This window comes from Rattus norvegicus, chromosome 20 (genome assembly GCF_036323735.1).
Source record: "Rattus norvegicus strain BN/NHsdMcwi chromosome 20, GRCr8, whole genome shotgun sequence".
NCBI lineage: Eukaryota > Metazoa > Chordata > Mammalia > Rodentia > Muridae > Rattus > Rattus norvegicus.
In genome coordinates this window covers 48,217,758-48,239,446 of record NC_086038.1, presented here as the reverse complement: position 1 = coordinate 48,239,446, position 21,689 = coordinate 48,217,758, and the positions used below count along the sequence as shown (strand labels likewise).

At 43.8% G+C, this 21,689-nt stretch overlaps 1 protein-coding gene across 6 annotated transcripts in view; it reads left to right on the top strand.

Annotated features, from left to right (window-relative positions):
* Window positions 1-21,689, top strand: part of Sobp (sine oculis binding protein homolog) — a 179,163-nt gene that overhangs the window by 4,161 nt on the left and 153,313 nt on the right. For 4 of the 6 annotated variants that reach the window (NM_001104640.2, NM_001412110.1, XM_063279176.1 and 1 more), the window contains exons 2-3: window positions 10,125-10,263; window positions 12,947-13,132. In NM_001104640.2, coding sequence (NP_001098110.1) covers window positions 10,125-10,263; window positions 12,947-13,132 — 325 coding nt within the window. Of the gene's footprint in view, window positions 1-10,124; window positions 10,264-12,946; window positions 13,133-21,689 lie in introns of those variants that run through there. The other 2 variants (XM_063279178.1, XM_063279177.1) reach the window with 1 other exon arrangement.

Below are 21,689 nucleotides of genomic sequence, written 5' to 3'. Positions count from 1 at the left end.
TCTAAGTCGATGTAACTCTGCTATGCTGTTAGCTAACATGTGTCAGAGTCACATAGAAGTCAGGGCAGAGAAACTCCAACATGCGGAAGAGCTAGTGAGCTCAGGAGTTCTCCCAGAACATGGTAGATATCATAGAAAAGCTATGTCTTAATGAATGAACAGATATAAATATATGTATAAACTTTCTGTGATCAAGATATGTATTTGTGCACATAGCCTTAGTAAACTGTGCTCTGTAGGTCCCAAACAATAGCACAATTCAAAAAGTTCTAAACTAGAAGTAGAGGTGATGAGTCAAATTTTTATCTTTTAAAACTTTGACAAATCTAATGTGCTCAGATTGGGCATTCTGAGCTGGAAGCCTCCCATTCTCAATTTATTTACAGGGTTTGGCTTCTTTATCAAGTACTCAACTAAGGGTTATTTCTGTGGAATGTCACAAGGTCTCACCTTGGTATTTGTCTACAAATATCATCAATAACTAATTTGTACCCAGAATTATACTTCGGTTTTGTTTCCCACAGTTTGAGGGGTGCACATCTGTTAGTATTAGTAGGAACATTTCCATGGGACTTTCTGGTTTGTTCCCTGATGGTCTCTGTTGGGCTTTAGAAATGGCCTCTGTTAATTGCTGGGGACAGGAAAGCAAGCTACCGAGTTGAATGACTTGATGTTATAAAGAAAAATGAGAGGAATCAGAGTGTGGATTGGAAAAGTCCATGTGTTTAAGGCTGAAATGTCCAAGGTATGGTATATCTTAAGTCTCAGCTTGGGAAACACCATTCTGGGGTCAGTTGCAGTATGTCTCTGGAACTTAGTAAGTGGATTTAGGACCTTCTGGGACCTTTACACATTATATCAGACTGAGCTGGGGCCTCAGGTGTGCCATGTGGCAGGGTTAGGGGCTAAGGTAAGTGGGGCATAATCCTAGCCCCTTGGGAGCAGGGATGGGACATTGCTGAACCTTTGGCATTTCTCTCAGCTGCTCATTCCAGCCGGCCGGCCTTAAGAGATGGCACAAGTGGGGTTGGGGATTTAGCTCAGCGGTAGAGCGCTTGCCTAGAAAGCACAAGGCCCTGGGTTCGGTCCCCAGCTCCAAAAACAAAACAAAACAAAACAAAACAAAAACAAAAACAAAACAAAACAAAAACAAACAAACAAAAAAAAAAACAAAAACCAAGAGATGGCACAAGGGCTCAGAGAGCTAAACGGTCTGTCCTAGTAGGATGAGATTTCTCTAAGAGTCTCCACTGGCAACTGGATGAGTATGGTGTGCGGTACAATACCGTTCTCTAAGCCCTGTACAGCTTGTAGGTTCCAAATACTAGGAAGTGGAAAAGGAGCACTCCACTCCCCCCCCCCCCGAATCTGAAATAAGCATTTGAAATAGAAGAAAATGAGTCTGACAGACTCACTCCCTTCTGTGTTTCCTGCCTCGGTGCTTGCCAAGCACTGCTCCAAGGAGCCAAGTCCTGTTTTTCTTCTGGGAAAGACAGACTTATAGGAACCAAGAGGTAACGCAGTTCTAAGGAAAGTCAAAAACAGGGCCTCAATGAAGAGTAAATATTAGTGAGTGCGAGTGGTTCCTACAGGCAGACCTCCAGAGAAAGGCCAGCCTCTTTGGATCTTGATGTCTGAGGAAATGTCTGATTGACTTAATAAGGCTTTACACTTCTTTTTGAAAAAAAAAAAGGTGTTAGAAGAGAAAAACGAGAAGGTAATAAACAGTATTCCTGGTGTCTAAAACTTCCTCTTCAGGGCTGAGCTATCTGCCACACTTGCTTTCTCTAACTAGTGAAATTATTGAATGTTTGCCTGAATGAAAAGGGACATTACAGTGTAGAAGGAGGGAAAATAGACCACTTTTTAAACACAGTGCCAGTTGAAACATAGAAACAGACATGGATGCTCATGTGAGCAAAGTCTGCTGAGTGTCTGTATTTTAGTCTCTGTAGACTGATGGATGGCCATTAGTCTCTCTCATCTATCAAAAGCCTTGGAAACACAAAACTTCAGGAAAGTCAAGTGTCTCTGACACAGACAGGAAAAAAAATGCAACAAGTCTTAGTGACTTTTTAGATTTTTTTTTTTAAGGCTAGTTTTGCGGCTGTGATAAAACACAGCTGCACACAGCTGTACACCTGCCATGACTGCCACTGTGCCAGCCAGGGCTACTAGCCACCCTTTCCCAGCATTTCTTTGACCCTTTTAGGGCAGGTGATGTCTTGGCAGTAAAGTACAATGAGGCACGTGATTGGTTACTGTACGTCTCATGGAAGCAACACAGATTTTATATGCGGCAGGAAATGATTTTGGTTTTATATGACAATTGTCTATCGGCAGAGTTTGGAAAATATCTGTAGAGAAGGAGGACTCTTCTCAGTTGTTCTGGTTTGGGGATCCGTGTTATAATGTATCCCCTGCACTATCTACTTTATTAAGATCAATGTGTCGATGGCTGGTTACATTGTTGCAAAGTGACCCAAAATAAAGCGCTGTGATTGTCTGTAAGGGACTTGAAGCAAGGAAGCTACAGCCAGACAAATAAAAGCGGAGTGCCCTGTATAAAGTCTATACCACGAGGGCCAGGCAGGCCACGTGTGTTAGTTTGTGCATGGTTATGGCTACCTAATCAGTCACCCGTGGGGGATCTGTCTTCTGCCATGTGACCCAGTGGGACTATAAATGTGGAAGCACTTTGCAGTCTGCGAGAGGCTTTTTACACATCTCTTCTGCACTATCTAAATTCCACTTCCTGACCTTTCTCTTAGCATAACCATAAAATAAAACTAGTCCACTGGGTCTGTGTTACAAGAGACAACTTAGACTCTGCCACGGGCCCCTCCTGAGCACAGAGCTGCAACTGATCTAAGCAAGTGCATTCATATTCCATTCTGGAACAAAGCCTGTGTCCAGTTCTCTATCTCTCTCTCTTAGCAAGGCCATGAGACTTTAAGAGTTGACCCCACGAGTCAGGCAGAACACATAGACGCAGCAAGAGAGAAAATATTTCGCAAAACTAATTATCATTTTGATATCCATAACCACGCCCAGCGGAGAGTTTCAGAATCTCCTCTCCCCGGACCGCTTTCCCTCAGCTTGTGAGCTGCTCTGGATCGGGAGTTTCCTCTTCCTTTCAAAGTACTTCTCATGCGCTCTACTTTTTGATAACACATGTCAGAATGTTGTGAAGTTAAGTAACGTAACTGACAGATCCTTTTTATTACCATTTAAGTTGTGGGTGTGCCTGATATGGTTGCCTATGAGTGAAACTATAGGTTAATTAATTTTTAATTGAAATTGGCTTTTTATTTCTTACAAAAACGGCACACGGTCATGACAGATAGTAGAATAAGTAATAGAAGTGGGCGAAGAGTGGGCTGGGGAGACGCTTAGCTGTTAGGAGCACACATTGCCCATGCAGAGGCCTGGCTTTAGATGGAAAGCTCACGACTGCCTCCAACACTTGCTCCACAGGATCTGATGCCCTCTTCTGGCCCCTAAAGGCACTGCACACACATGTACATATATTTCCACACAGTCGAAACACACACACACACACACTGCAGCACAAATAATAAAAGTAATCAAAGAAGTCTCAGACAAGCAATAGAAAGCAAAATAAAGCTTTAATTTCCCAGTAGACATAATTATTGTCAGCATTATATATACATATCTATATACATATCTGTATATAAACATGTACATATATATACACACATAATATATATGTATATATATATGTATCTGTTTTCCATGTGTGATGTACAATTTAAAAAAGGAATTGGTTTTCCTTTAAAACTTATTATATTGCTAATAGCTTTTCAAGACACTAAAATGTATTTACAACATATATTTTAGCAGCAAAATGGCATTTTATTGTATGATTAGACTGAAATTTATTTAACAAAGTTCCAATTGTTTGATACTTAGGTTTTTCCCCCAAGAAAACAACATTGAGATAAGAATTTGTGAACATAAATCTCTTTGTACCTATTTTCTTAGGGTAGTTGCTAATGGATCCAAATACAACTGCCAAGTCAAACGGTATTTAAATGTTTAAAGGTTTTAATTCACAGTTCAATTATCTTTTCTAAAAATTGTAGCAATTAGAGTTCTCAGAAGTGTGAGGGTGCTTACTCGTATTATCGTTTTCTTTGAAGAAAATAGATAGGTCTCACTCACACAGCCCAGGCTGACCTTGAAATCCTTCTGTAGCACAGTCAGACCTTGAGTTTCTGATCCTCCCACTTCTACCTCTGCAGAGCTGTGATTCCAGGCCACAGTAACCAGCTTCTGCAGTGCAGGGGACCTAACTCAGAGCTCTGTGCATGGTAGGCAAGCACTCTACCAGCTACGTTCCTAGTCCTGAACTTTGATATTTATGTAAGACCTCTAGTTGGGTGAGCAAAGTGTCAAAGGAACATAGGAATTAAGATTCTCTCTCCCCCCTCTCTCCCTCTCCCTCCCTCCCCCCTCTCTCTCTCCCTCTTTCTCTCTCTTTCTCTCTCCCCCTCTCTCTCCATATATATATATATGTAATCTCTGTGTGTATTCAATATATATATATCATATCATATCATATCAAAAGAGCTTGAGAGGCAAAAAGAGAGGCTGGAGAGATGTCTCAGTGGGGAAAGTGCCTGTTGTATAAGTCTTCACATCCCCAGAACTCTTATAAAATCGCAGGTGCAGCTGCATGCCTGTAATCTCAGCTCTGGAAAGCCTTGGGGACAGAAGCAGGGAGGCTCATGGGGCCTTCTTTAGACATGCCAAATGTAATTGAATCAGCCATCTCCAGGTTCAGCGAGAGAATCTAAAACAAATAATGTGGAGAAGCAACTGAGGACACTCCCACTCCTCCTGTTCTCCATACACACGTGCGCATGTATCCACATACATCTGTGAATGTACATACATATGTGCACGTGCATGCGCATGCACAAATAAAAAGAAAAAAAGGAGGAATGAAGAAATAGTAAAAATGGCCTCCTTCATATCTCTGACCTAGCTGTTTAATTAACTTTATGAGAGCATGCCTTCAGACTGAGTGACAGAGCTGTAATCTATCCTTAGGAGGCCTGCCGGTAAGGGAGGGGGAAAGAGGCCTTGAAAGAGCTAGGGGTGGCTATTGGAAGTGCAAAGCACTCAGTCACGAGTGATGCCAGATAGTTGTAGAACGGGAAGATTCAGTTTCAAGTGTCAATTTTGCACATCCCATCTCCAATAATGCAAACTAATTAAGGGGAATCTAGGCTGCTGATCAAATGCGAAGGCAACCGGAGAGACAGCTGTAGATGTGCTCTGGTTGGAAGTCACCGACACCCTGAGGTGTGATTTCATTGAAAGGTCTTGGTTGATCCAGGAGGAAACTTCTTTGGAATTGCTGGCCCCTTGCCCCTGAATCTATAGTAGGATTAAACCCGGCATAAGAATCAGAAGATTAATCACAGCAATGTGCTTGCCAAAACAAGACCTACATAACGGCACCACAGGTGACATGCCAACATGGATGGGGGGGGGGACTCTCACAAGGCCCCGCCCTTGAGTGAAGAGCTCTGGGCAATTAGTGACTGCTGAGAGGAGGGGAAGCAGTCCCCTCTGATAAGGGGATAAGCCCTCTGATAGTATCCAGTGCCAGGAGGTCATCCCTAAGCACGTATAATGCATGCACAATAGCAAAGAACACAGTCCTGTGTGTTTATGTATGTTTACACGTTTATATATGTCTGTACATATTATATATAGTTATATATGTAACAATAATAAAGGAGGTTACAATAATAAAGGAGAAAAAGTAAATTTGAGAGGGAGTAGGGGTGCTGGAGGAACCAGACAGGGAAGAACATGGGTGGAAATGGTATACTAATGTATGAAATTTTCAACAACCATTAGAGAAAAAAGAAGGAAAACACCTCTGTTTTGGTTCCGATGTCTCGTGATCTGCCACACTCCAATCTTCCGTGGTCCAATGAGGATTTCACTTCAGTTCACCAGAAGTTTATTGTGGAAACTAAACAGCCAACACGCAGGGCTATTGGAAGGGAACACGAGATTTAAAGGATGTGGTAACGCTGCAAACTGCTCTAAGACTTAGAAATTATCATTATAATTTTAGTGACCTATTTTCCAAACCCAAATTGGACCACATGGTACGAGAGAGGATTTTTGTGTCACTTCCAGAGGCAAGAAGCAGTCTGCACAATAGAATTCAGATGCCAAAGCATCGAGATTTCTGGCACATTCTGATGGTTTGTGAGAACAGTGATAAAGTATTTGAAATAACAACTGCTTGGTGGAATTTTTTTTTTTTTGGTTCTTTTTTTCGGAGCTGGGGACCGAACCCAGGGCCTTGTGCTTCCTAGGTAAGCGCTCTACCACTGAGCTAAATCCCCAGCCCCTGCTTGGTGGAATTTATGTTGTGTGAGCACCATCATTTTGAGAGTGTTTTTGTTTTTGTTTTCAAAAACTGCATGGTTTTTGCATGTTAAGTAGAGGCTCCATTATTTCATATAATTCTAAAGCTGGGAGAAACTTTTGTAGAACTTTTATTTTGTGCACGTGGGAGTTTTGCATACCTATCTGTGCCTGAGGAAGGCATCTGATTCCCAGGGACTGGACTTAAAGATGGTTGCTAGTTGCTATGTAGATGCTGGGATTCGAACTTGCGTCCTTCAGAGGAGCAAAAGGAACTGTTAACTGCAGAGCCATTTCTCCAGCCCTCGAGGAACTTTTTAAAGGTTTTAAGCCCTAGGTCTTCAGGAAGTAAAGAGAAAGACTGCTTGAAGGTTTGAGGAAGAAGCAGATTTCACCCCCCCCCCCCCATCCCCTTAGTGCAGCAGCGGCCGCCATCCCCACTTGATAGCGAACATTGTTGCCTTTGTGGCTATTCAGAATTTTAACTCCTGTCCTCATTGTCCATCCCTCCTTTTAAACAACCAAATAAACGAAAAACAACGGGAGAAAGGACTAAGAAAGGGCCTAAGAAGCATCCGTAAGAAAGGACTTTTAAACTGAAAATTGGTTTTTAAAGCACAATGTTATAAGAATTTTGAAATGCGAACCAAGGTATGCCTTTAATCCCAGCACCAGTGACAGAGGCAGGCAGATCTGGGACTGGAGGTTAGCCTGGTCTACATCATGAGGTCCAGAGCAGCATGGCGAGACCCTGTTTTGCTTTTGGTTTTGTGTTTTTGTTTGTTTAAAGCTGAAACAATAGTTATTGGAATTCTGTACATGAAAAGCTTGGAAACGTGTGTAGACCATGAACATCTCACAGTTTACTTCATCTGGAATGTTAGATGGCAGTAGTAAAGGTCTATTCCATTTCCTTGGTTTAGCAACATAACGCTATCTGGCATATTAAACTCTGTATAGAAACTTAGGCTATTAAATGGTTTACTCCTTGAGGATATTTGACTTCTCAACAAACCGTGGGTGTGGCAGAGGTTGTAGTCTCTTCCTCTTTGATTTTTTTTAAAGATTTATTTATTTTATTTATATAAGTACACTATAGCTGTCTTCAGACACACCAGAAGAAGGCATCAGATCCCATGATAGATGGTTGTGAGCCACCATGTGGTTGCTGGGAATTGAACTCAGGACGTCTGGAAGAGCAGTCAGTGCTCTTAACCGCTGAGCCATCTCTTGAGCCCCGGTTTTATTTTTGTGCATACATATGGCATGTGTGTTTGTCTCACATGTGTGCAGTATCCACAGGGATAAGAAGGGCATCAGATCCCCTAGATCTGATGAGTTACAGAAAGTTGTGAGCCACCGTGTCGGTGCTGGGAATTGAACCTAGGTCCTCTGGAAAAGCAGCCAATGCTCTTAACCACCCAGCCGTCTTTCTAGCCCCTACAGTCTATTTCTTATGACTATAGAGAGTTAATTTCTCCTTTTCACTGTATCCTTCCTTTCTTAAATGGTTCGAGCCTTAGCACTCGGTCTTCTATACGTCCGCTGTGTTCTATCCTTGCACTCACTATATCAGAACATGACATTTATTTTCATTTTTAGTGACAAGAAAAGGAACATTTTATATTACTTCCCTGACTACATTTATAGTGACTTGAAAATCATGGAAGAGATCGGACCCATAATGTTCCATGATGAGCTTCCGTCAGAGAACGTGAACAAACGGTTTTTTTTTTGTTAAAATGCCCAAATAATATGCTTTTATTGTTAATAATCCAGTTGAGGCTTTCAGTTTTTATCTGATGTCTAAAGATTCTGCATCTGTCCCTCAGATTGGGTCTGAAGGGCTGAATGGATTTGCAGCTGGACTAAGACAAACGAATTTCTGTCCTCCGCTGGGAAGTTGACACATGAATTATGCACTTGTGGCCTTTTGTGTGTGGCTGCAGAGCTTAGACACGGTGCAGGGAGTTGCATTTGTCAAGCACGGTACGGCGAGCCTTCCTATCCTGGATGACCAAAGGGTGCACACAACCAGAGGTGGTAGCCAGGAGTCACTGTGTAGAAGATTATCTGTCTCCTTGGCACGATTCTTTTACAGATTGGGGCATGTAGTAAGCAGGCCAACGGGAATTGATTTTGACGCAAGGCAAGAATCATCCTTGTGTGCTGAGATGCTGTCACTCCTGGGTGAGAGGATTGGGTGTTAGGGGACAGTGACATCTCATTAAAGGAATCTCCTTTGATGAAATGGAATAGCATTTAGCCCAGTCCTCCATGGTGTCTGTCCCTGACGTCCCTTCGTTTATTATTCATAGCAAGCATATCATCTCGCATTCGTGGAAGAATGTCTATTTAATGTGGACACGGGCAGCCATCAGAAAGAATAAATGCCTCACTAAAGTTTGATATGGCTGGTTGTTAGCCACCCAGATGGTGGCACTAAATCAATCTGGCTAATTTTTTAAAAATTACCGGTGCATTAAACCATCACAGGTTGACCCCATTGGGTCTCAGAACTTAAGTGGGTACTAAAGAAAAGAAAAGTAGCATCCTGTGGGTGGCTTAAAATGCCAGGTTCCTTTTTGTGGCCCTGTCCTATCTCGTATGAAGCTCTTCTGAGATCTGAAATCACAGAATTTGAGAAAGCAGGGGATGCGTGTCGAGGATCCCCCACTCAGGCTCAGCCTCGGAGTTTCATTTAGGTGTATAAATTATATACCCCGGTGGGATTGAGAAATGACACCCTCAAAGAAGACTATGAGGTGCTCTGAGCTACGAAGAAGTAAGGACATAAGGTATCCCTAGTTCAGAAGGCTCGTGGCACCTTGCTTGAGAGCTGTCTCACACATAAAGGTCAGTAGCACAGCAGGGGCTGCATTTTTGTTTCAGGATCTAGAATTGATAAATTGCCAGGCACAGTCACTTGGCATACGTATTTAACCTGTCAACCATACCCACTGCTTTCAAACCTTTATATCTCCGCCGACAGTGACAACACCTTACGTTCCCATATTAATTTACAGTCCATACGGTGGTTTTTATCTGAAATTGAGCTGAGTAGTAACCTTCAAGTTTGTTGGTACTTTTATGACAGAATGAATCTGTCACTAATGAAATTTATAGAACAAAGTATCTATCAAGCTTAACAAATACCTTAGCAAAGGGAGAGATTGTCAGGAGGGACTCTTGAAATCTACTCATTTTTTCTATGACACTGTTGACAGTTGAGAGATTCTTTTTTTTTTAAGACTCTGTTTTGCTGGCGGTAAGAAGCACATTAAATAACAACGCCAAGTCAGAAAGTAATTCTAACTTAAATTAATTAGAACCACAGAAAGCTCTTTTATTTTTACAATCCTTTCTTAAGTTTTTTTTTTTGCATGCTTCCGTTCGATGTTTTTATACTAGCACAGAACTTAAACTTTGCAGAAGAGCGTACAAAAGCAGGACTTTCCATAGATGAAACCGACAAGTCCTTTTTATTGTCCTTAAATCGTGAGTGTCTGAGGGCCTGTCACGATCGGAAGAGTCAGTCCGTGATTTAGAGGCATCACAACTCTTGAACATGATTGAACGGCAAGCAATCCTCTGGGGGACGTGGGGCCGGCATGAAACGGGATACGGCTAACAGAATTGAACGTGCACGTTCTTTTCAAATAGTTATCGATCACGGGACTGAGTAGCGGCTGATGCTTCTCTTTCAGAACTTTGCAGAAAACACCATGAATGAACTCCTCGGCTGGTATGGCTATGATAAAGTTGAATTAAAAGACGGCGAAGATATTGAATTCAGAAGCTACACTACTGATGGAGAAAGCCGGCAACACATTTCTGTTCTCAAAGGTAAAGGCGTTCGTTTGATGGCTCTGCTCAAGCAAAGAGGACGGACCTTCTCCACCTGCCACAACCGAGTGGTTGTGGGTCTCTTTGTGTTATGCACACAACCAGTTTAAACCTCAGCTTCTCATGCCGTGGGTGGTGACCCCATATGATACTGAGTAAATTAATGTGGGAGTTGTGCAAACTTTGGCAACAGTAAATGGTTTGGGAAGATAAGGTAGCCCCCAGATTAATTGTAGATCAGTGTGTAAAGCATGGGAGGCATTTCTGGCAGTGCGTGCATGCGATGGACCACGTGACGTCACTGCAGTCTCGGATCTAAACATGCGACCTGAGCACTTTGCCCTGTGTGTGCTGTGCAGCGCCCACAAATGCCTCCTGAAACAGTTTAGCTGTCATTCGAGACTGTCGTATGTTATAAGTAGCAGTGTTCTTGCTATACATACAAACTTCCCTGCCCTCACAGAAGTGTCATTGCTTGGTTATAGAAAGCAAAGACTTAATATTTTCTAATATCATCCCTCAGTATGCAAGTGCCAAATTACTGTATTTTTGGATCTATTGCCTTAGACTGTTTGACTTTTTAAAAATGTCACTTGAGTAGCTGGTTTGAATTGCATTTTTTGGGGAAAAAAAATCAGTCAATGGATTTTTGGATTGGGGATTAGGACGGAATTTCCAGTAATTTACGAAATAGCTTTAAACATACTCCTGCCATTTTGCAGTATGTCTTCTGCACAGCGGTATTATCAAAAGTCAAAATATAGATCAACATGGAGAAATTCTGAAGATATTCTACACCACACACTATCCGATATTCAGCTGAGATCTACTGCCCTATGTGTAATTTTACCAGTAACCCAAGTCCGTGGTATACAATTGCCTTCCTTCTTAATAAGGGGCAAACTTACATATATAATTATAAGTCATCTGTTTATGACGTGCTCTCAGCAAATGTCTGATTCGTACATGTACTCTATATACCTACACTCCTAGTGTTGTGTAGAGATTGCTTGGGCGGAAGGGAGCTGGGAGTGGGAGGGTTTCAGAAGGGCTTCTTTATATGTATCCCCAGTGAGCTTTCCTGGAAGCAGAGTTCCAGAGAACACCAGAGCTCAACAGAAAACAAAAATAGACACTGCTCTGTCTCCTTCCAGCAATGGGAAAAACAGGCCAGGGCCGAGGACCTTAAGTCTGCAGTGCTGCTCCAAGCTCAGGGAAACAGGGTCTGCTGACTTTGAGCTCTCTGCGGGTTTGACACCCTCTCAGGGTTGGGCCTCCTGTGAAGTGCAATGTTGAGTCTGTATTTTCGGATAGCAGGAGGGACTCGTGGTTTTCTGGGGAACCCTCCTTCCTTATGTTTGGATGGGTTCAAAAAGGAAGTGGTATTTTCCTTTCGTGTGTCAAGTTCTCCGCTTTTCTCTGCCCCGTGTTCTCGCAGAGGGGAAGAACAACAGAATAAATCGTAGGTGATCGGATCCAAGTCCAGCTAGAGAGTGAGATTGTAGAGGAAGGGCCTGGCAGAGCCATGCTGACTCTGAGTGGACCGCAGTGCCTAGTACCTGAGCGGGGAACCCATATGACTCCAGAATTAGTAAACCTAAATTTGGAATGGGAGTCTGCTCGTAAGATGCCAGACGAGAGCCATGCGAAGGAATGGCTCCGTACAGTTAACCGTACCTTATCACTGCCTGCTGGCTCCGTGTTTGTGTGTATCCAAATCTATGGGCACAGTACCCGTTCAAACATTTAATTCCCAATCTTTGAGAGAGAGCCTTTTCCTCTTAGGTGCCAGGCAACGAAATGTAAATGAGCCGTCCTGCAGGCATGCGGAATTGGATGTACATGACAAATCTTATGTTAAGATTGCTATGAAATTGTACACAGCACACTATGAAGATAGTATCATCAATTTCACTGTAAATGAAAAATTCAAGTCCTCAGCTTATAGTGTTTGAACTAATTAGCCTCAGCTATACTTCGCCTGGGTGATCCGCTTCCCTCCGGGGAACGCGGAAAGAGTCCCGCCATTGAGGCTCTGTGTGCGGGCACGCACGCGCGTGGTTGAGATCCTGTGCGCACGCGCGCGTGCGCGCGCGCATGCGCATGTAGGCTACAAGGACATACGTGAACCACGTTGTAAACTTGATTTCCACTTTTGTTGACTTTTTAACAATATTGATATTGTTACCAATCACTAATTGGTGTTATTAATAGTAACTTTACCAACACCCGGTGCGATAATAGCTTTTTTAATCATCGGTTTATTTGATTATACCGAGGCTTGGATTTAGAACACAGCGGACATCGTTATCATCCTGGGCATTTTGGGTTTTCTCCCACAGTCAGAGTGTGATGCTCGCTTTGCATCACTTCCTACACGGAAAACGTTAATTGCCTTTCAATTTTCTATGGGATTTTGCAGTGCTAAAATGCATCGCCGCGATTCACCTGGGATATTAGCTATGGTAGAGGGGCATATTATAAAGAAAAAAACCCTTGGAAATTGTCAGTAGCCAAACTCTAAAGCTCAGGAAGGACTGTGGATTTCTGGGAAATGGCTGAGTGGCTTGAAAGGGAGATTTTGTTCTGTTACGTAACCAACGTACTTGAAGAAATAAGGGAAGATTTAAGCGCAATGAATACGTTCTTGGTTATATTGGGTGATTTTTTTTTTCTCTTACAGAAAACTCTTTGCCAAAACCAAAATTACCGGAGGACAGTGTTATTTCATCTTACAATATAAGCACAGGCTACTCAGGCCTTGCCACTGGGAACGGACTCAGTGACTCGCCTGCAGGGTCAAAGGACCATGGCAATGTGCCTATTATTGTCCCTTTAATCCCACCACCTTTCATAAAGCCGCCAGCAGGTAAGCACGCCCGGGATTCCCCTCCCTAATGACCTGTATCAGTTGTCGCTGTCTTAAGATAAAATAGCACAGACTCAACTTAAGTAAAGATGCTCAAGGGATGTTACAGATGAGCGTTAGAGCACTACACATATCAGAGTATTGTTGCCATTATCCGAAAAAAATTCCCTCATCTACTTCTGCTTGGGCTGTAGCATTCCCTGACTTCAAACCTTTTCCACCATAGACTCAGAAAAAGACAGTTTCCTTTTCTGAAGTCACCTGCTTTGTATTTTTTTTTGTCTTAAGAATAAAATAAATACAAAGATTGGTTAACCAAAAAAAAGCACACATGGTCAAACAGGGTGGTTCATTAGGAGGGGCCAGGTCTTTTGGGAGTCTTCTGAGGAAAGGGATACTTTTGCAAAAGAAGTGGCAGTCGTGGGCCTGCCCTAAATCCATTCAAGACACAAGCTGTATTATGCATCCTCTCCACAGAATTCTTCTTAACTCCTGGAAATCTGTCTCCGAGCACCTAAGAGAATAGAAATCTGACTTTCATCTGCATGAAAATGTAACCAACCTGTTGCTTTACATTTCCAGAGAATTAGATGACCATGCATTACACACTAGTGGCAGAGAACGGACATGTTGGCATCCATTGTAGCTCACAGATGTAGTTCATGCAGAGAGAGCCTGTCATTAGGACTCTGTCCGACTTGCTACGAAATGCGAGGATAGTGCTAGAGCGCTCTGTTTTTATTATTACTTTTATGTGTACGGAACTGAACACTGACAGGTACTGAGATCTGACAGCAGTATTTAGTGTAACACACAACACTAGTGCTGTGTTTATATTTGGGAGGGTAGACATGTGTGCCTCTATAACCGTGAGAGCATTCTCAGCTACGAATGCCTCGGTTTGTGGTACACCGGTATTTTATCCGTTGTCCTACGCTTTCCCTCATGGTTTTGGCCACATTCTCTCATTGGCCTACTATGGTTCAACCAATAAAACTGGCCTGTCATACGGAGGACATTAGATATATTATTAAAATAAAGCTCATTTTTCATTAAAATCATTGTTAGTACCAATTCACTAACATAACTGGTGTATCATATAACATTTCCCTTATTAGTGATCTGATTTTCCCTTTGACTGATTGATGAAACAGAGGGGACAGCGGTTTATCTCCCAGGGGCCAAAGACACATTTTGCATGAATCAGTTGGTGAGAAAAGGAAATTTTGTAACTGTAGAGTTCCCAACTGGACCCATGTTCTGCGACTTAGCCGGGGGCTCCTGCCTGAGTGTACTGAGTTTGAGGAAGTAGCAGGAGCACACAGACTTCAGGTTGAGAAGCCCCAACTTAACTCTAGCCTTTTCACCCACCGGCTCTGTGAAAGGGGGCGGGTTCTGCCAGCTCTTTTCTTTTCAGGTTCCTCAGTTATTTTTTTTTCCGTTAATTTATTTGTTTGTTGACTTTACAACCCAATCACAGGCCCCTCCTCCCAGTCCCTCCTCACAAGTTCCCTCCCTTTGCCCCTCCCCTTCTCCTCTGAGAAGTGGGAGGTCCCCCTTGGGTACTAACCCACCCTGGCACCTCAAGTCACTGCAGGACTTGGCACATCCTCTCCCACTGAGGCCAGACAAGGCAGCCCAGGATTCACAGGCAGGCAGCAGAGTCAGGGTGATACCCCACTTCAGTTGTTGGGGAGTCCGTGTGAAGACCAAGCTGCACTTCTGATATGTATGTTTGTGGCAGGGGTAGGGAGTGGGAGTGGGAGGACCCCAAGTCCAGTCTGTGTATGTTCTTTGGTTGGTGGTTCAGTTTCTGGGAGACCCCAAGAATCGAGGAACCTGGAGCAGATAGGGACTCCACAAGACGACCAAGAGAGTCAACTAACCTGGACACTTGGGGGCTCCCAGTTTCCTTGTTTATAGAATAGGCTTATAGTCCTACCTCATGGGGTAGTTGCAGAGATGAGAAAATGTACGCTTAGCACCTGGACAGCTATGGGATGAAAGTTAGCATACACTCTATCCTTTCTCCCTCACTCCCTGCACCCCCTTTTCCTAATCCTGAACTAGAGTCTTCGTGCACATAATGCATGCATAGAAAGGTGTGCACCCAAATGCAAATACATCGCTAAGATTTATTCGAGCAGAGAAAACAGCTTGAGGAATTAGCATAGCTGAGGCTACCACTAGGAAGGCCAGAGAACCTGCCTTGGAGTTTCCTGTGGAGCCAGCCACGTGGAATTCAAGCACACAGCTTCCATTTAACTCTAATTCCACACCAGATCAGGAAATAAATATGCAAAAGGATAGAGGCCAAAAACTGAGCCTTGGAAGTCTCAGCCGGAGGAACACTGAGGAACACTGAGGAATGAGAAGCCAGAGTAACCAAACACCAGCGGTTTTATGCTGTCTGCTGTGGAACTCCAAGGCACTCATCTGTGGAGAACAGAGCGTAGGGAAGGACGTCTCTATTTTTCTGTGTGTGCTCTAACCCTTGGCCCTGTCTGTCTCTATGTGACGGGATCCAAGAGCGTTCTCTGCCTTCTAGGTCTCCCCAAGCAGAGACAGACCGTGATTTCTGTAACTAGGGCGGGGTTAGTAAACCTTCCCCGGTGAAGAGATGGAGGGACCGTAGACTTCCTGAGCCATACTGTCTCTCACAGCTACCTAGCACGTTGCCGATGTAGCAGGAACACATCCTTAGTGCATGCTTCCCTGAGTGTGGCTGTGTTCTGATAAAACCCCACTTACCAAACAATGGTAATTAAAATAGGTGTGCTGGGCAGGGTGTTGTCCAGGGACCACGGTTTGCTGTATCCCGGGCTAGGTGGGATGAGATCGGTCAGTCAGTTGTTAGGGCAGCAGCCGGGTGAGCAGGGCTTCAGAGTCAGGTTGTGGATGTGGCTGGTGTCCTGTACAGTAACGGGGGCAGTGACAAGGCTGCAAGAGCAATGCGTTCCTGTGCTTACAAAGTGCTCTATTCTAGGATTTGTTGAATAGGTTTTATTTCTTTAAATTTTGGTGTGTGTGTGTGTGTGTGTGTGTGTGTGTGTGTGTGTGTATGTGCAATGTGGTGTGTGTGTGTGTGTGTATGTGCAATGTGGTGCATGTGTGTGTATGCATATGAATATGTATGTGTATTTGTGTGTGCATGCTCATGTTTCTGTATGTGTATGTGCACCCGTGTGTGTGTGTGTGTGTACACGTGTGTGTGGTGCATGTGTGTGTTTGCACACTTGAACTTGTGTGGATGCTTGCTTCTGTATGTGTATGCATATGAGTGTATGTATGTGTATGTGCGCGTGCGCTTGTGCATGTGTTTGTGTGTATGTGTGCTTGTGTGTGTGCACCTGTGTGTGTATGTCCATGTGCAGAGGAAGGCCAGAAGTTTCTATTTGGTGTCGTCTTCAATTCTCTACCTCCTTTTTCTTTTCTTTTTCTTTTTGGGACAGTGGTCTCTCACCGAGCCTGGTAATCGCTGACTGGCTAGACTGGCTGGGCCGGCGAGCTCTGTGGTTCCAGCCATCTTGACTTCACTTCGCATGCCCAGCTCTGAGGTTACAGATGCATGGCAGTGTGCCTAGCTTTTATGCTGAGGATCTAGACCCAGGGCCTTACCCTTGTACGCCAGGCACCTGATCTACTGAACCATGTCCTCAGCACTTTCCCTAAGACGGGAATATTAAAATTTATTTTTAGTTTTTAATGATGCGTGTGCCTGTGTAGAGGAATTTGTGTGCAGCCAGGGAGTCAGGAAGATCGTGTCAGACCTCCTGGAGCTAGAGGTACAGGCAACTGTGTAGCCTTTGATGTGGTGCTGAGAGCTGAACCCAGGTCTTCTGTAAGAGTGGTCAGTGCTCTTAACTTCTGAGCCATACGCTCAACTCCATAAAAGTTGTGGGTTTTTTTAAAAAAAATATTGTCATCATTATTATTTGAGATAGACTTTTAATGTAGCCCTGGAAGTTACTACACAGAACGTAGACCAAACTGCACTCAAATTCATAGAGCTCTTCCCCACCTCTGCCTGGGTTTAAGGATTGGGTTGCTTTTAATATACACTTAAAAAGTTTTTAATGTATATTCTTGAAGAGAGCTAATAAGAACACAATGGCCAGAAACTACTACCCGCCTCCTAGTCAGCTCTAGGTAATTTAGAGTTGATTGCATTAGCAGCCGGTCACCTCTTAGGATGTACCAAGAATTATTTGTATACTTTGAATTGCCCATCTTCATCAGCATTCAGATTCCTGCGCATTGTGTGGTGTGTGTGGTGTGTGTGTGTGGTGTGTGTGTGTTCTGGGTCAAAGCTGGCCATGTCAGAATTAGTACCTTGGCATCATCATTAAATTATCTACATCGAATCCTTTCTAGTTTGTGAAATTCATTTGCATCCTTTTCTTAAAACATATGTATTACTATTTGCTATTGTGGTTTTGTTTTGTTTTCCGGAGCTGAGGACTGAACCCAGGGCCTTGGGCTTGCTAGGCAAGCTCTCTACCACTGAGCTAAGTCCCCAACCTGTGGTTTTGTTTTGTTATGAGACTGTCTCTCACTGTGTAGCTCTGGTTGGCCTCCGGAACTGCAGGGATCCAGCTGAATCTACTTACAAGTGCTGGGATGAAAGGGGTACGCCATTGTGTTCATTGTCAGTGTGTGTGTGAAGTGAGGTATGCATGTGTGTGTGTGTAGTGTGTATAGTGTATGTATATGTGTGTGTGGGTTGTGTATATGTGTGGGGTGCATGTGGGGTGTGATATGTGTATGTGTGTATATGTGTGTATGTGTGGTCTGTATATGTGTGTGTACACAGTATGTTTATGTGTGTGGAGTATATATGTGTGTGTGTGTATATATGTGGGGGCGTGTATATGTGTGGTTGTGTGGTGTGTATATGAGTGGTGTGTGCGTATGGTATGTGTGTGGTGTGTATATGTATGATGTGTATGGTGTGTATGTGTGTGTATGGTGTGTGTGATGTGTATATGTGTGGTGTGTATATGTATGTTGTATGTGTGGTATGTATATGTGTGGTATGTATGTGTGGTGTGTGTGTATGGTGTGTGTGTGGTGTATATATGTGTGGTGTGTGTGGCGTGTATGTGTGTGTGGTGTGCATTTGTGGTGTGTGTGGTGGGTGTATGTGTGTGATGTATGTGTGTGTGTGTGTGTGTGAGAGAGAGAGAGAGAGAGAGAGAGAGAGAGAGAGAGCGCATGTGATAACAGACAGGAGGTCATCTCTGTGAAGTTGTTCTCCTTCCACCTGTGTGGATTCCTGGGCTCAAACTAAGGTCACCGTCCTTTTGTAGCAAACGCTTCACCTGCTGAACCATATCATTGGTCTTCAATCATGTTCTCTTATTTAATTCAGTTTATGGTAACTCTGAGAAATAGCATGTTGGGTGTCATTAAATACGTGAAATTCAAGCAGATTAAATAGCCTCCTTGGATCATGTGTCCTCTAGGTACTTAGGGCTCTTCTGACTCCTAATCTTACATCCTTTTTAATACAAAATGGCCGTTAGTCCAAGCTGTATCAGAATAGGAATGCTTAGTAACTTGCCGTTACTTCCAGGTTCCCCAGTGCCAGGAGATAAAGCTTTTCCCTCAAAGTGCATTCTGAAAATCCCTGCCTTTGGAAAGACTCGATTATCCCCTCCCCTATTTGAGGATCGGGGGTCTCTGAGTCTGACGGCTTTTGGCGGTAATGCCCTAGCTAGGCTCTCAGGGGCTGCAATCCGAGGCGCTTTTAATCTTAGGCCTTTGGTCTTAGAGGCTCTGTCTGACCGGCACTGGTTCCCAGCAGTTTCATGAGCTAGGGCAGACTCTGGATCCCATTCAGTCTTGGCAGCCAGGGAGCCCAGTGGAATGCTCCTGACTGGGAACACAGAGGTACCACATTCGCCTGGATTCCCACTCCCTTTGCACAGCTGCGTACAAGAAGTATGGGTGAGCTCACTTCTGGGCCCCGGGAGCTGCTTTTCTGGTCCTGCCCCACCCACTTTGCTCCAGAGAAGGGAGCTCCCTGTGTTCCCATGATTACTGCTGCAGCTGCATCGACCCCGCTTTGGCCTCACATGCTTGTGTCGGTTCTCCGCAGCTAGGCTGCCCCTCCCCCTCGGAGACAGCTCCTGGCCCTGGGTGTAGCATTTGTGATGTCACAGGCATTACCATGGCAACAGACTTGTTATAAACACAGGATAATAGCCCTGCTTTTGCCTTTCTTTATTCCCCCATGCCGTGAAGGGAATCACCGTGATCCTTAAATAATAATCACGGACTTTTGCCGCAGAGTCTAGGAAGTAAGAGAGAAAGGCTGCTGTGTAGCTGTTCAGGAGGCTGTTATAACAGTATTGGAAAATGTTAAAAAAGCACCAGCCAGTTCTTTCTAGACAGATACGTCTTTATCCTTTTAATTTGAATAAATTCACAAACCTCCGAGGCTAATTTTTGAACTCACACCATGAAAACAGTCTAAACTGGCTATATATATATATATATATATGTATATATATGTATATATATGTATATATATGTATATATATGTATATATACACACACACACACATATATATACACATATATACATACATGTACACACATACATGTACACACATACATGTACACATACACATACACGTATATATTGGCAAGACGTTTGAAATATTACTCAGGTTGATTGCATTCTCGCCTTGCTGCTGTCCTCATGCTAGAAACTCTAGCCCAGGCTCAATCCTTGGAGATTTCATTCAGAGGGAATTATGCTCAGCAAAGGCTCCAACGGTGAATTAGGAACACTGCACAGCAACTCTCCACTGCCTCCCCCAACCCCCCAGGTTTGGGAATGGAAGCAGGGCATTGGGGATGGAGTTTTGAATAAAATCTGTTAACTAAGACCTTACCATGATTGTTATTGTTTTACAGTGTAGCCGTCTCACACACACACACACACACACACACACACACACACACACACACACGTCCAATTCACTGACTTTGGAATTGATGAGCAGCCTTAGGTCTGCCGCTTGGCCATATCAATCTCTATTCAGAGGTAGGTGATACTCTTGGGACCACATCTAGGGCCCCTTTTGGTCTGGGCCTTGCTTCATGATACTCTTTTACTCACGAGAATTAAAATAAAGCCAGTGCAACCAGTGGTGTGATCACTTGGTTAACCCGCAGATTTTGGTAGCAAAGGTCTCACTGCGGTTGCTCCACGTGTTGCTGGTCTCCCCCAGAGGCTCACGAGTTGACTGTCCCGAATCCAGAATCCCTGTAAATCCCTGAATGCTTTAAAAATGAAATGAAATGTGAAAAAGAGATGCACTTCTCCGATGCATTTATGTGGCGTTTTGAACAGAACGCCTTTTACCTCAGATGACGTGTGTCCTGATTCTTATTTCCCCGCCACGCTCCCAAGGGGGGGGGTGTGTGGCTAACCGTGGAGCCATCCTCACAGCGCACACAGGTGTGGAGGAGTTTGGGATCAATCTCTTAAGACCAGCTTGATTTCCTGCACACAGACGCATCTTGCCTTTCTCTGAAAACAGTGACCATTTCCTGTCCCCCCCCCAGGGTGGTTCCCATTCAGTGAGCTTCTCAATCTGTGTTCAGGCAAAGTCATGGAAATACGATATATTTTTTTAGGGCAGATCTTGAAATTCCTAAGTGGTTTTTGAGAACTGGGCTCCAAGGAACGTTAGCTTAACTGAGAATGCGAAACCCCATGTGATCTCTAGGCTCTGTGTATATAGCTGAGCAGCCCACAGTTAATAAGCATGTTACTTCTTGGCACTTAGAATTCTTACATGGACTCATTTTCATCCACAAGAGTGGGAATCAGAATGTGGTCTGCATTATGGTTATTATTTATTTTATCTGTTATTCAATAGTCTTGGGGCCTGCATGTGAGTGCTGTATTCCAAATAACCATTAAGAAAACAGGATTTAGTAAAAATGGCATTGGCTTTTATTTATTTGTCCAACTCGAAATATGATTATTAAATAAAATTACCTAGAGTTAATGGGATTTGGATGACTTACTATTTATGTACTAGATATATTTATCAAGGGGGGGGGGGGAAGGGATGGAGAGAGAGAGAGAGAGAGAGAGAGAGAGGAAGGAATGGAGAGAGAAAGAGAGAGATGAAGGGATGGAGAGAGAAAGGGAGGGAGGAAGGGATGGAGAGAGGGGAGAAAGGGATGGAGAGAGAGAGGGAAGGAAGGGATAGAGAGAGAAGGAGGAAGGGATGGAGAGAGGGGGAGAAAGGGATGGAGAAAGAGAGAGAGAGAGAAAGAGAGAAAGAGAGAGAGGAAGGAATGGGGAGAGAAAGAGAGAGAGGAAGGGATGGAGAGAGAGAGGGAGGAAGGGATGGAGAGAGGGGAGAAAGGGATGGAGAGAGAGAGAGAGAGAGAGAGAGAGAGAGAGAGAGAGAGAGTTAGTTAACTGAAATCTTGGATTTCCCAGTAACTTAGGATGGGGCAGGAGGAATTCTAGTGAGTGGCAGGAATCGAATAGGAAAGCGAACAGCATCATCTCGTCACAGTTAATAGT